At 43.8% G+C, this 16085-nt stretch overlaps 1 protein-coding gene across 2 annotated transcripts in view; it reads left to right on the forward strand.

Moving 5' to 3' along the window:
- The window catches only part of LOC138665170 (lysosomal alpha-glucosidase-like), a 194723-nt gene that overhangs the window by 120842 nt on the left and 57796 nt on the right, over positions 1 to 16085 (forward strand). For both annotated transcript variants that reach the window (XM_069752430.1, XM_069752431.1), the window contains exon 11: positions 9551 to 9635. In XM_069752430.1, coding sequence (XP_069608531.1) covers positions 9551 to 9635 — 85 coding nt within the window. The remainder of the gene's footprint in view (positions 1 to 9550; positions 9636 to 16085) is intronic.

The following is a 16085-nucleotide window of genomic DNA, read 5'->3' on the forward strand; positions in this document are numbered from 1 at the left end:
AGAGAAAGTTCCATGCGGCTCCAAGGCCACCAGATCATAACAGTACAACTGGCCTATAATGAGTTAAATGCATCTCAGAAGAAGAGAAGAAAGGTGTTGAGACATTTTTTTTTCTGCACTCTGCTTTGTCTTCTCTTCCCTCTTTATCTCCGGGTGGCTGAAGAGTCTTGTGCTAGCATGGATGTTTAGGAATTAGCTTCTCGTGTGGACCAGCTTGCTGCTAGGGTACAGGGTATTTCTGATTATATAACAGACTCCTGTTTTAGAGCTGAAGATTCCTACTCCTGATTAGTTTTTTTGGTGACAGGTCCAAATTTTTGAGTTTTAAAAACAACTGTAAACTGTTTTTTGCTCTGAGACCTCGTTCCTCCGGTGATTCCATTCAGCAGGTTGAAAACGTCATCTCCCTGCTGCATGGCGATCCATAGGATTGGGCATTTTCCCTGGAATCTGGGAATCCGGCTTTGCTTAATGTAGACTCCTTTTTTCAGGCTTTAGGATTATTATATGATGAACCTAATCCCGTCCCCCTAAGAGGGGACGGGAAGAAAAACATTAGACTCGAACAAAGACGACCCAGGAAAACATACTCAGAAGGGAGGTAAGAACATTTCTAAAACAATCCACAGTGAGGAGATTGGAACAAAACAAAATCCTCTAAACTGCATGCTCGCAAACGCCAGAAGCCTGACAAACAAGATGGAAGAACTAGAAGCAGAAATATCTACGGGTAACTTTGACATAGTGGGAATAACCGAGACATGGTTAGATGAAAGCTATGACTGGGCAGTTAACTTACAGGGTTACAGTCTGTTTAGAAAGGATCGTAAAAATCGGAGAGGAGGAGGGGTTTGTCTCTATGTAAAGTCTTGTCTAAAGTCCACTTTAAGGGAGGATATTAGCGAAGGGAATGAGGATGTCGAGTCCATATGGGTTGAAATTCATGGAGGGAAAAATGGTAACAAAATTCTCATTGGGGTCTGTTACAAACCCCCAAATATAACAGAAAGCATGGAAAGTCTACTTCTAAAGCAGATAGATGAAGCTGCAACCCATAATGAGGTCCTGGTTATGGGGGACTTTAACTACCCGGATATTAACTGGGAAACAGAAACCTGTGAAACCCATAAAGGCAACAGGTTTCTGCTAATAACCAAGAAAAATTATCTTTCACAATTGGTGCAGAATCCAACCAGAGGAGCAGCACTTTTAGACCTAATACTATCTAATAGACCTGACAGAATAACAAATCTGCAGGTGGTTGGGCATTTAGGAAATAGCGACCACAATATTGTGCAGTTTCACCTGTCTTTCACTAGGGGGACTTGTCAGGGAGTCACAAAAACATTGAACTTTAGGAAGGCAAAGTTTGAACAGCTTAGAGATGCCCTTAATCTGGTAGACTGGGACAATATCCTCAGAAATGAGAATACAGATAATAAATGGGAAATGTTTAAGAACATCCTAAATAGGCAGTGTAAGCGGTTTATACCTTGTGGGAATAAAAGGACTAGAAATAGGAAAAACCCAATGTGGCTAAACAAAGAAGTAAGACAGGCAATTAACAGTAAAAAGAAAGCATTTGCACTACTAAAGCAGGATGGCACCATTGAAGCTCTAAAAAACTATAGGGAGAAAAATACTTTATCTAAAAAACTAATTAAAGCTGCCAAAAAGGAAACAGAGAAGCACATTGCTAAGGAGAGTAAAACTAATCCCAAACTGTTCTTCAACTATATCAATAGTAAAAGAATAAAAACTGAAAATGTAGGCCCCTTAAAAAATAGTGAGGAAAGAATGGTTGTAGATGACGAGGAAAAAGCTAACATATTAAACACCTTCTTCTCCACGGTATTCACGGTGGAAAATGAAATGCTAGGTGAAATCCCAAGAAACAATGAAAACCCTATATTAAGGGCCACCAATCTAACCCAAGAAGAGGTGCGAAACCGGCTAAATAAGATTAAAATAGATAAATCTCCGGGTCCGGATGGCATACACCCACGAGTACTAAGAGAACTAAGTAATGTAATAGATAAACCATTATTTCTTATTTTTAGTGACTCTATAGCGACAGGGTCTGTTCCACAGGACTGGCGCATAGCAAATGTGGTGCCAATATTCAAAAAGGGCTCTAAAAGTGAACCTGGAAATTATAGGCCAGTAAGTCTAACCTCTATTGTTGGTAAAATATTTGAAGGGTTTCTGAGGGATGTTATTCTGGATTATCTCAATGAGAATAACTGTTTAACTCCATATCAGCATGGGTTTATGAGAAATCGCTCCTGTCAAACCAATCTAATCAGTTTTTATGAAGAGGTAAGCTATAGACTGGACCACGGTGAGTCATTGGACGTGGTATATCTCGATTTTTCCAAAGCGTTTGATACCGTGCCGCACAAGAGGTTGGTACACAAAATGAGAATGCTTGGTCTGGGGGAAAATGTGTGTAAATGGGTTAGTAACTGGCTTAGTGATAGAAAGCAGAGGGTGGTTATAAATGGTATAGTCTCTAACTGGGTCGCTGTGACCAGTGGGGTACCGCAGGGGTCAGTATTGGGACCTGTTCTCTTCAACATATTCATTAATGATCTGGTAGAAGGTTTACACAGTAAAATATCGATATTTGCAGATGATACAAAACTATGTAAAGCAGTTAATACAAGAGAAGATAGTATTCTGCTACAGATGGATCTGGATAAGTTGGAAACTTGGGCTGAAAGGTGGCAGATGAGGTTTAACAATGATAAATGTAAGGTTATACACATGGGAAGAGGGAATCAATATCACCATTACACACTGAACGGGAAACCACTGGGTAAATCTGACAGGGAGAAGGACTTGGGGATCCTAGTTAATGATAAACTTACCTGGAGCAGCCAGTGCCAGGCAGCAGCTGCCAAGGCAAACAGGATCATGGGGTGCATTAAAAGAGGTCTGGATACACATGATGAGAGCATTATACTGCCTCTGTACAAATCCCTAGTTAGACCGCACATGGAGTACTGTGTCCAGTTTTGGGCACCGGTGCTCAGGAAGGATATAATGGAACTAGAGAGAGTACAAAGGAGGGCAACAAAATTAATAAAGGGGATGGGAGAACTACAATACCCAGATAGATTAGCGAAATTAGGATTATTTAGTCTAGAAAAAAGACGACTGAGGGGCGATCTAATAACCATGTATAAGTATATAAGGGGACAATACAAATATCTCGCTGAGGATCTGTTTATACCAAGGAAGGTGACGGGCACAAGGGGGCATTCTTTGCGTCTGGAGGAGAGAAGGTTTTTCCACCAACATAGAAGAGGATTCTTTACTGTTAGGGCAGTGAGAATCTGGAATTGCTTGCCTGAGGAGGTGGTGATGGCGAACTCAGTCGAGGGGTTCAAGAGAGGCCTGGATGTCTTCCTGGAGCAGAACAATATTGTATCATACAATTATTAGGTTCTGTAGAAGGACGTAGATCTGGGTATTTATTATGATGGAATATAGGCTGAACTGGATGGACAAATGTCTTTTTTCGGCCTTACTAACTATGTTACTATGTTACTATGTTAATTCTGTGGATCAAGCGGAGAAGACCTTGTTGGCCCTGTCTCAGGGTCAAGAGGCGGCAGAATTGTATTGTCAGAAATTTAGAAAACGGTCTGTGTTGACTAAATGGAATGATGATGCTTTGGCGGCAATTTTCAGAAAGGGTCTTTCTGAATCCGTTAAAGATGTTATGGTGGGGTTTCCCACGCCTTTCGGTCTGAGTGATTCTATGTCTCTGGCCATTCAGATTGACCGGCGCTTGCGGGAGCGCAGAACTGTGTGCGCTGTGATGTTGTCCTCAGAACAAATTCCTGAGCCAATGCAGTGTGATAGAATTCTGTCTAGAACGGAATGACAAGGTTTCAGACGTCAGAATAGGTTGTGTTATTATTGTGGCGACGCGTCTCATGTCATTTCTGTCTGCCATTCCTTAGACCATCAGTACTGTACATCCTAAATTTCTGTTATCTGTACATCCTAAATTTCTGTTATCTGTGTCCTTGATCTGCTCATTGTCATCATTTTCTGTCATGGCATTTGTGGATTCAGGCGCCGCCTTGAACTTAATGGACTTTGAGTTTGCCAGGCTTTGTGGTTTTCCCTTGCAGCCTTTGCAGAACCCTATTCCTTTAAGGGGCATTGATGCTACACCTTTGGCTAAAAATAAGCCCCAGTTTTGGACACAGGTGACCATGCGCATGGCGCCAGCCCATCAGGAAGATTGTCGATTTCTGGTGTTGCATAATTTGCATGATGCTATCGTGCTGGGTTTTCCGTGGTTGCAGGTACATAATCCTGTGTTGGACTGGAAGTCTATGTCTGTGACTAGTTGGGTTTGTCAGGGGATTCATAATGATGTTCCTTTGATGTCAATCTCCTCTTCTTCCTCTTCTGAAATTCCTAAGTTTTTGTCTGATTTCCAGGATGTATTCGATGAGCCTAAGTCCAGTTCTCTTCCACCGCACAGGGACTGTGATTGTGCTATTGACTTGATTCCAGGCTGTAAGTTTCCTAAGGGCCGACTTTTCATCCTGTCTGTGCCTTTACATACCACCATGCGGAATTATATTAAGGAGTCTTTTTGTCGAAAGGGCATATTCGGCCATCTTCTTCACCGTTGGGAGCGGGATTTTTTTTGTTGCTAAGAAGGATGGCTCCTTGAGACCCTGTATTGATTATCGCCTCTTGAATAAGATCACGGTCAAGTTTCAATACCCTTTACCTTTGCTTTCTGATTTGTTTGCTAGGATTAAGGGGGCTAGTTGGTTTACTAAGATTGACCTTCGGGGGGCATATAATCTTGTTCGTATTAAGCAGGGTGATGAATGGAAAACTGCGTTTAATACGCCCGAGGGTCATTTTGAATATCTTGTGATGCCATTCAGGCTCACTAATGCTCCATCTGTTTTTCAGTCCTTCATGCATGATATCTTCCGGACTTATCTTGATAAATTCTTGATTGTATATTTGGACGATATTTTGATTTTTTATGATGATTGGGAGTCTCATGTGGAACAGGTCAGGATGGTATTTCAGATCCTTCGTGACAATGCTTTGTTTGTGAAGGGGTCTAAGTGTCTCTTTGGGGTGCAGAAGGTTTCTTTTTTGGGCTTCATTTTTTCTCCCTCATCTATGGAGATGGATCCGGTTAAGGTTCAGGCCATTCATGATTGGATTCAACCCACATCCGTGAAGAGCCTTCAGAAATTTTTGGGTTTTGCAAATTTTTATCGCTGTTTCATTGCTAACTTCTCTATCGTGGTTAAACCCTTGACGGATTTAACAAAGAAAGGCGCTGATGTGGCGAATTGGTCCTCTGCGGCTGTCTCTGCCTTTCAGGAGCTTAAATGCCGATTTACTTCTGCTCCGGTGTTGCGCCAACCGGATGTTTCTCTTCCGTTTCAGGTTGAGATTGTCGCTTCTGAGATTGGGGCAGGGGCCGTTTTATCTCAGAGGGATTCTGTTGGTTCCTTGATGAAACCGTGTGCCTTCTTTTCCCGTAAGTTTTTGCCTGCTGAACGCAATTATGATTTAGGCAATCGGGAGTTGTTGGCTATGAAGTGGGCATTTGAGGAGTGGCGACATTGGCTTGAGGGAGCTAAGCACCGTATTGTGGTCTTGACCGATCATAAGAATCTGATTTACCTCGAGTCTGCCAACGGCTGAATCCTAGACAGGCTCGATGGTCCTTGTTTTTTTCCCGTTTTGATTTCTTGATTTCATATCTTCCGGGTTCTAAGAATATTAAGGCTGATGCCCTCTCTAGGAGTTTTTTGCCTGATTCTCCTGAGGTCCTGGAACCAGTTGGCATTCTGAAAGAAGGGGTGGTCCTTTCTGCCATTTCCCCTGATTTACGACGGGTTCTTCAGGAATTTCAGGCTGACAGACCTGACCGCTGTCCAGTGGGGAAACTGTTTGTTCCTGACAGATGGACTAGTAGAGTGATTTCTGAGGTTCACTGTTCTGTGTTGGCTGGTCATCCTGGTATTTTTAGTACCAGAGATTTGGTTGGTAGGTCCTTTTGGTGGCCTTCTTTCTCATGTGATGTGCGTTCTTTTGTGCAGTCCTGTGGGACTTGTGTGCGGGCCAAGCCTTGTTGTTCCCGTGCTAGTGGGTTGCTTTTGCCATTGCCGGTCCCTGAGAGGCCCTGGATGCATATTTCTATGGATTTTATTTCTGATCTTCCGGTTTCCCAGAAGATGTCTGTTATCTGGGTTGTTCGTGACCGGTTCTCTAAGATGGTTCATTTGGTGCCTTTGCCTAAATTGCCTTCCTCTTCAGATTTGGTTCCATTGTTTTTTCAGCATGTGGTTCGTTTGCATGGTATTCCAGAGAATATTGTGTCCGACAGAGGTTCCCAGTTTGTTTCTAGGTTTTGGCGGGCCTTTTGTGCTAGGCTGGGCATTGATTTGTCTTTTTCTTCTGCATTTTATCCTCAGACAAATGGCCAGACCGAGCGAACTAATCAGACTTTGGAGACTTAATTGAGATGCTTTGTGTCTGCTGATCAGGATGATTGGGTGGCCTTCTTGCCATTGGCCGAGTTTGCCCTTAATAATAGGGCTAGTTCGGCCACTTTGGTTTCGCCTTTCTTTTGTAATTTTGGTTTTCATCCTCGTTTTTCTTCTGGGCAGGTTGAGCCTTCTGACTGTCCTGGCGTGGATTCTGTGGTTGACAGATTGCAGCAGATTTGGGCTCATGTGGTGGACAATTTGGTGTTGTCTCAGGAGGAGGCTCAACGTTTTGCTAACCGTCGTCGGTGTGTTGGTTCCCGGCTTCGGGTTGGGGATCTGGTCTGGTTGTCTTTCCGTCATGTTCCTATGAAGGTTTCTTCCCCTAAGTTTAAGCCTCGGTTTATTGGTCCTTATAGGATTTCTGAGATTATTAATCCGGTGTCTTTTCGATTGGCGCTTCCGGTCTCTTTTGCTATCCATAATGTCTTCCATAGATCTTTATTGCGGAAATATGTGGTGCCCGTTGTTCCCTCTGTTGATCCTCCGGCCCCTGTGTTGGTTGATGGAGAGTTGGAGTATGTGGTTGAGAAGATTTTGGATTCTCGTTTTTCGAGGCGGAGGCTTCAGTATCTTGTCAAATAGAAGGGTTATGGCCAGGAGGATAATTCTTGGGTTTTTGCCTCTGATGTCCATGCTGCTGATTTGGTCCGTGTCTTTCATCTGGCTCATCCTGATCGTCCTGGGGGCTCTGATGAGGGTTCGGTGACCTCCCCTCAAGGGGGGTACTGTTGTGAATTCTGTTTTTGGGTTCCCTCCAGTGGTTGTAGGTGGTAATGCAGTTGTCCCTGAGTGGCAGTCATGGTCAGGTGTATCTGCTGATTGCAGTTCTGACTGGGGTATTTAGGTGTGCAGGATTCATTAGTCTTTGCCAGTTGTCCATGGTTCAGGGAGGTTTTGGATCTTTGTCTGGTTCCTCCTGCCTTGCTGCCAATTCAGAAAAGATAAGTGTTTGTTTTTTTTTTCTGTGGCACACTTGCTGTGTGCTTAATAATTTTGTGCTATTCTTTTGTTTTCTCTTGTCCAGCTTAGATTGTGTCAGTGTTTTCTCTGCTAAAGGGTTAAATCGCGGACGGGTTATATAGTACAGACCAAAAGTTTGGACACACCTGCTCATTTAAAGATTTTTCTGTATTTTCATGACTATATAAATGGCCCCAACCCCATTTATAAGGCAAGAAATCCCACTTATTAAACCTGACAGGGAACACCTGTGAAGTGAAAACCATTCCCGGTGACTACCTCTTGAAGCTCATCAAGAGAATGCCAAGAGTGTGCAAAGCAGTCATCAAAGAAAAAGGTGGCTACTTTGAAGAACCTAGAATATAAGACATAATTTCAGTTGCTTCACACTTTTTTGTTAAGTATATAACTCCACATGCGTTAATTATAGTTTTGATGCTTTGAGTGTGAATGTACAATTTTCAGTCACGAAAAAACAGAAAAATCTTAAAAGGTGTGTCCAAACTTTTGGTCTGTACTGTATATATATGTGTGTGTGTCAATGACACATATATATATATATATGTATATATATACCTATTCTATGTGTAGACATTTATTCCATCTATTCCATTCTAACCTGTCAGTGTGATTTTACTGTACACCGCACTGAATTACTGGCTTTTCTATAGAACACCGGTGTGTATTTCTCGCAAGTCACACGCATGGTCCGTGTGTAATCCGTATTTTTCTCGCCCCCATAGACTTTCATTGGCTGATTTTTTGCACAATAAGCTGACAAACGCAGCATGCTGCAATTTTCTCAGCCCGTAAAATACGGCCAAGAAATATACGGCAGATAGGAGCTGCCCCATACAGAAACATTGGTCCGTGTGCAATGCGTTGTTTTTGCGTCTCTCATGAGTCAGTATTCCTCTCTAGTGTGACCCCAGCCTAATGCCCATACACTAAGTGCAAGGGCTGACAAACATTTCCCCCTGGGGGTCTCCTTTTTTAAAAAAAACATTCATGTGTGACTTGCGAGTGAAATGGCAGCATGCTGTGATTGTCCGCGTATCTCAGCTGAGAAGCGCCAATGCAAGTCTATGGGTGCGAGAAAAAAATCGCACAGCACACGAACCATGTGTGTGACTTGCGAGAAATTCTCAGGCATTGGCAGGTGACAGGAAAGGCTCAGCCATTATTTGCTCATTTTGCAAGTGTGTGAGAAAATCTCACCATACAGATGACATACGGATGACACACGGATACTTTTTTAAGAAAAAAATGCATCCTGGCATTGCATACGAATGACATACGCATCACCATGCGGAGAACATTTGTGCGATTCTAAGCAGACAAAATTGGACAGATTTTTTATACATTGTGTCTGACTCCAGCCTTAGAAGGAGGGGTGGGAAAAACGAAGATGAAAAAACCCTGAAAGTCGCCCGGTCATGAAGGGGTTACATACAAAAACTGACATATACCATAAACATATGTTTTAAGATTTTTTGGACAGATCATACATAGCATATTTTTGTTCTATTTGTAGTGCATGTGGTGGATACTGCACCTCCATATGCCTAGAAATTCATATAAAAAAAGATTTTTTTTTATCCAGAAGTAAGAGAGTGTCTGTTTAGTACCACCTCCAAGTGAATGATCAACCTTTCAAATAACCTTGAAACATGATTGTATTGACAGCTAAACCAGAAACATTCATCCATAAACATAAATATTTTGGAGCTATTGCCGATTTTGTATGTAAAGTAGGGTTCTGATTGGATGTTTGAGATGCCTTATCTATGAGATGCCTGTTGACGGTACTAATCTTATATAAATATCCATACATCAGGGAGCTCTTCTGGAGGAGGGACATATTCTGCATATCCTTCCTAGTAAGCATTGCCCAAATCATGCCATACATGTAGGATGGCAACAAACAGAATGACTACCCTCCCATGGCAAAATGTATTAATAGTTGAAAAAAATCTAGACATTAATTACGGTATGCTCTTCACAGGATCCAAAGTCTTAATACATATTTTTTGTCACAGGATATGAATGAACCAGCTAACAACGTACATGGTTCTGTGGATAACTGCCCAAATGACACATTTGAAAATCCTCCATATGTCCCAAGTAAGTTTCACACTATAAAGTTCGGGAACACATAAATTTCAATATAAAGTGCAGCACTGGTGGAATAATGTATTTCTTTTTCAAATGAGGTTTCACAATTACATATCGACTAATTTTTAGCTTCTAGACTGTCACCCCCAAGATGCATTTTAAACTGGTGCCTTGGTTTGGTTAAGAGCTTGGTAAACGGTTACGTCCCTCATTTTGCATTTTGTGGACTTCCGCTGTTTCTGATGGACAGCTCTCGCTCTCTAGAGTGAATTCTTCCCTGTGTGTGGATGCGCACCGAACCTGGCTGTGCTACACGCTCACACAGTCCATTGTAAACATGCACACAGTGGGCAGGCATGGTCTCCTATCTGGCTCCTCTCTATTGATGCACACTGGTACAACTGGAAGTATAATAAGTAGCTTTAGAGATTAGGAGACGGTGGAGAACGTACAGCTCCGGACTTCATTGCATCACTGAATAAGTAATTATCCCCACTGTCTCCAGTGATAATATTTTAGCAGCTAATATAAAAAAACCTCCATAGGCCCCTTTCACATGTACATGTTTACAGTACAGATACCCCTTGTACCCATTATAACTAGTGATGAGAGAGTGTACTCATGGCTCGGGTTTCCCCGAGCACGCTCCGGTGATCTCCGAGTATTTGCTAGTAGTTTGTTACTACCCAGCCTGAGTACATGTGGGGGTTGCCTAGTTGCTAGGGAATCCCCACATGTAATCAAGCTGGCTAACAGATGTAAATCATTCAGCTTCAGTGATGAAAACTAAATCTCCGAACACTAACAAATACTCGGAGACCACCCGAGCGTGCTCGGGAAAACCCGAGCAACGAGTACACTCGCTCATCACTAATTATAACCTATGGTGATCCTTACATGTCTGTGTTTTCACACAGACGATGGACACATTCTTTATTTATGCACACCGTAAAAACATGGATGGCACACTGATGACGTATTGATGGCACACTGATACTAAACACTGATGACACTGGTACTGTTTTTTCAGGTAGCGGTTTTATACGGATATGTGAAGGGGGCCTAAAACTCTGAAACCCCATACATATGTGAAACCTCTAAATAGATACATAGGTTTCATATACAGTAGCAATCAAAAGTTTTGCTTTTTTTTAAAAGTGTGATAACATCTGTTTGGTTGTTGTGATGCCATTTTCCTGGTGATGAATTGAAAGTGCAAGAAGTTATCATAATGCAAGATTTTAATTTTATTGCTATGGGTATGGGTCCCAACTCGTCTCTCTAACTCATCCCAAAGGTATGCTATCGGGTTTAAAGCAGGTGATTGGCTTGGTCATTACAACAGGTGAACGTTTTTCTTTGCTAACCCATTTTTTCACTAAATTGGATGTGTGCTTAGGATCATTGTCTTGCTGGAATTTCAAGCTCCTGCCTACTTTGGTTTTACCATGTGGAAGCATTACATTCTCCAGTATATCCTTGTACATGGTAGCGTTTATATTTTCATCAATTCTATGCAAAGGGCCAATGGCAGATGCAAAAAAGCAGCCGCAAAGCATAACATTGCCACCACCATGTTTCACTGTAGGTGTTTGTTACATTACATCATTACGTTTTCTAATTGGGTAGTATATATATTACTTGCTATCACTACCAAGCAGATTGAACTTGGATTCATCTGACCACAACACCTTACACTAGGAGTGGGGAACCTCAGGCGCGAGGGCCGTTTATGGCCCTCAATGACCTTTTATCCAGCCCCCTGGTAGATTCCTAGTGACTGCAGTACTTGGGCTGGCAGCTGTATTTTGATGGCAGCTGGCCCATTACTGTCTTCCTGCTCTGTGAGCAGGTGTATGCAGTGTTCACAACTAAACGCTGAGGCACGTGCAAGGAAAGATTATATCCTGACACAAGTGCTAGCATCAAAGCGTACTTTATGGGCGGAATTAGTACGGCCCCTGAAGGGTGCTATAAAAATTCAAATGGCACTTGGCAGAAAAAAGATTTACCATCCCTGCCTTGAACCAGTCTGACACTTTCCATTGGCTGTATTCTTTGGCAAACTCAAGCTGGACCTTCCAGTTCTTTGCAGAGATGAAAGGCTTCTTGACTGGAACCCGTGCATTCAACTCTACTGCTCCTAGCCATCATGCCACAGTGTGGTGACTCACTTTCACTTCATATTCTTTGTTCATTTTGTGCAAAATTTGTACAGCACTTTTATGACATCAGATTCTTACTTTAATGTGATGAACTTTGGATGAAGTTTTCTGTGGTCGTCCAATTCTAGGTTTGTCAGCTGTTCCATGACCTTCTTTTTTTCTTTTTCTTTCTTTGTTATATGTGACTCTTGACTCTGAGAACAGTTGAATTCCATAGCTCCCTCTTTTTGGCTTTTGCCTGACTTCGCTCTCAGAATAATAATTTTCCTGACATCTGGTGATAATTTTGGCTTCGTCTTTGCGATATTTTAACCCCTTCCCGACCTTTGACGCCACGTAGGCGTCATGAAAGTCGGTGCCAATCCGACCCATGACGCCTATGTGGCGTCATGGAAAGATCGCGTCCCTGCAGACCGGGTGAAAGGGTTAACTCCCATTTCACCCGATCTGCAGGGACAGGGGGAGTGGTAGTTTAGCCCAGGGGGGGTGGCTTCACCCCCTCGTGGCTACGATCGCTCTGATTGGCTGTTGAAAGTGAAACTGCCAATCAGAGCGATTTGTAATATTTCACCCATTATAACGGGTGAAATATTACAATCCAGCCATGGCCGATGCTGCAATATCATCGGCCATGGCTGGAAATACTAGTGTGCCCCCACCCCACCCCTCCGATCGCCCCCCCACCCCCCCGATCTGGCCGGTACACTGCTCCGGCTCCCCTCCGTCCAGTGCTCCGCTCCCCCCCGTGCTCGTGTCCGCTCCCCCCGTGCTCCAATCACCCCCCCGTGCTCCAATCACCCCCCCTGCACTCCGATCCACCCCCCCCGTGCTCCGTTCCACCCCCCCGTGCTCCGTTCCAGCCCCCCCGTGCTCCGTTCCACGCCCCCGCGCTCCGTTCCACCCCTCCCGCGCTCCGATTCCCCCCCCCGTGCTCCGATCCCCCCCCCGTGGTCCCCCCCCCACCCTATCATACTTACCGATCCAGCCGTGGTCCCGTCCGTCTTCTCCCGGGCGCCGCCATCTTCCAAAATGGCGGGCGCATGCGCAGTGCGCCCGCCGAATCTGCCGGCCGGCAGATTCGTTCCAAAGTGCATTTTGATCACTGAGATATAATCTATCTCAGTGATCAAAATAAAAAAAATAATAAATGACCCCCCCCCTTTGTCACCCCCATAGGTAGGGACAATAAAAAAAATAAAGAAATTTTTTTTTTTCCACTAATGTTAGAATAGGGTTAGGGTTAGGGGTAGGGTTAGGGGTAGGGTTAGGGTTAGGGGTAGGGTTAGGGGTAGGGTTAGGGGTAGGGCTAGGGTTAGGGTTAGGGGTAGGGTTAGGGGTAGGGTTAGGGTTAGGGGTAGGGTTAGGGCTAGGGTTAGGGCTAGGGTTAGGGTTAGGAATGTGCACACGTATTCTGTTCCTCTGTGGATTTTTCCGCTGCGGATTTGATAAATCCGCAGTGCTAAACCGCTGCGGATTTATGGCGGATTTACCGCGTTTTTTTCTGCGCATTTCACTGCGGTTTTACAATTGCGATTTTCTATTGGAGCAGTTGTAAAACCGCTGCGGAATCCGCACAAAGAAGTGACATGCTGCGGAATGTAAACCGCTGCGTTTCCGTGCAGTTTTTCCGCAGCATGTGTACAGCGATTTTTGTTTTCCATAGGTTTGCATTGAACTGTAAACTCATGGGAAACTGCTGCGGATCCGCAGCGTTTTCCGCAGCGTGTGCACATACCTTTAGAATTAGGCTATGTGCACACGGTGCGGATTTGGCTGCGGATTCGCAGCAGTGTTCCATCAGGTTTACAGTACCATGTAAACATATGAAAAACCAAATCCGCTGTGCCCATGGTGCGGAAAATACCGTGCGGGAACGCTGCGTTGTATTTTCCGCAGCATGTCAATTCTTTGTGCGGATTCCGCAGCGTTTTACACCTGTTCCTCAATAGGAATCCGCAGGTGAAATCCGCACAAAAAACACTGGAAATCCGCGGAAAATCCGCAGGTAAAACACAGTGCCTTTTACCCGCAGATTTTTCAAAAATGGTGCGGAAATATCTCACACGAATCCGCAACGTGGGCACATAACCTTAGGGTTAGGGTTGGAATTAGGGTTGTGGTTAGGGTTAGGGGTGTGTTGGGGTTAGTGTTGTGGTTAGGGGTGTGTTGGGGTTAGGGTTGTGATTAGGATTATGGCTACAGTTGGGATTAGGGTTAGGGGTGTGTTGGGGTTAGTGTTGGAGTTAGAATTGAGGGGTTACCACTGTTTAGGCACATCAGGGGTCTCCAAACGCAACATGGCGCCACCATTGATTCCAGCCAATCTCGTATTCAAAAAGTCAAATGGTGCTCCCTCACTTCCGAGCCCTGACGTGTGCCCAAACAGTGGTTTACCCCCACATATGGGGTACCAGCATACTCAGGACAAACTGCGCAACAATTACTGGGGTCCAATTTCTCCTGTTACCCTTGTGAATCTAAAAAAATGCTTGCTAAAACATAATTTTTAAGGAAAGAAAAATGATTTTTTATTTTCACGGCTCTGCGTTGTAAACGTCTGTGAAGCACTTGGGGGTTCAAAGTGCTCACCACATATCTAGATAAGTTCCTTGGGGGGTCTAGTTTCTAAAATGGGGTCACTTGTGGGGGGTTTCTACTGTTTAGGCACACCAGGGGCTCTGCAAACGCAACGTGACACCCGCAGACCATTCCATCAAAGTCTGCATTTCAAAAGTCACTACTTCCCTTCTGAACCCCGACGTGTGCCCAAACAGTGGTTTACCCCCACATATGGGGTATCAGCGTACTCAGGAGAAACTGGACAACAACTTTTGGGGTCCAATTTCTCCTGTAACCCTTGGGAAAATAAAAAATTCTGGGCTAAATAATTATTTTTGAGGAAAGAAAACGTATTTATTATTTTCACGGCTCTGCATTATAAACTTCTATGAAGCACTTGGGGGTTCAAAGTGCTCACCACACATCTAGATAAGTTCCTTTCAGGGTCTAGTTTCCAAAATGGGGTCACTTGTGGGGGGTTTCTACTGTTTAGGCACATCAGGGGCTCTGCAAACGCAACGTGACGCCCGCAGAGCATTCCATCAAAGTCTGCATTTCAAAACGTCACTACTTCAATTCCAAGCCCCGGCATGTGCCCAAACAGTAGTTTACCCCCACATATGGGGTATCACCGTACTCAGGAGAAACTGGACAACAAATATTGGGGTCAAATTTCTCCTGTTACCCTTGGGAAAATAAAAAATTCTGGGCTAAATAATTATTTTTGAGGAAAGAAAACGTATTTATTATTTTCACGGCTCTGCATTATAAACTTCTATGAAGCACTTGGGGGTTCAAAGTGCTCACCACACATCTAGATAAGTTCCTTTGGGGGTCTAGTTTCCAAAATGGGGTCACTTGTGGGGGGTTTCTACTGTTAAGCCACATCAGGGGCTCTGCAAACGCAACGTGACGCCCACAGAGCATTCCATCAAAGTCTGCATTTCAAAACGTCACTACTTCACTTCCGAGCCCCGGCATGTGCCCAAACAGTGATTTACCCCCACATATGGGATATCAGCGTACTCAGGAGAAACTGGACAACAACTTTTGGGGTCAAATTTCTCCTGTTACCCTTGGGAAAATAAAAAATTGCAGGCTAAATAATCATTTTTGAGAAAATAATTTTTTTTTTTATTTTCATGGCTCTGCGTTATAAACTTCTGTGAAGCACTTGGGGGTTCAAAGTCCTCACCACACATCTAGATTAGTTCCTTTGGGGGTCTAGTTTCTAAAATGGTGTCATTTCTGGGGGATCTCCAATGTTTAGGCACACAGGGGCTCTCCAAACGTGACATGGTGTCCGCTAATGATTGGAGCTAATTTTCCATTTAAAAAGCCAAATGGCGTGCCATCCCTTCCGAGCCCTGCCGTGCGCCCAAACAGTGGTTTACCCCCACATATGGGGTATCAGCGTACTCAGGACAAACTGGACAACAATATTTGGGGTCCAATTTCTCCTATTATCCTTGGCAAAATAGGAAATTCCAGGCTAAAAAATAATTTTTGAGGAAAGAAAAATTATTTTTTATTTTCATGGCTCTGCGTTATAAACTTCTGTGAAGCACCTGGGGGTTTAAAGTGCTCAATATGCATCTAGATAAGTTCCCTGGGGGGTCTAGTTTCCAAAATGGGGTCACTTGTGCGGGAGCTCCAATGTTTAGGCACACAGGGGCTCTCCAAACGCGACATGGTGTCCGCTAACAATTGGAGCTAATTTTCCATTCAAAAAGTC

This window comes from Ranitomeya imitator, chromosome 2 (genome assembly GCF_032444005.1).
Source record: "Ranitomeya imitator isolate aRanImi1 chromosome 2, aRanImi1.pri, whole genome shotgun sequence".
Classification (NCBI taxonomy): Eukaryota; Metazoa; Chordata; class Amphibia; order Anura; family Dendrobatidae; genus Ranitomeya; species Ranitomeya imitator.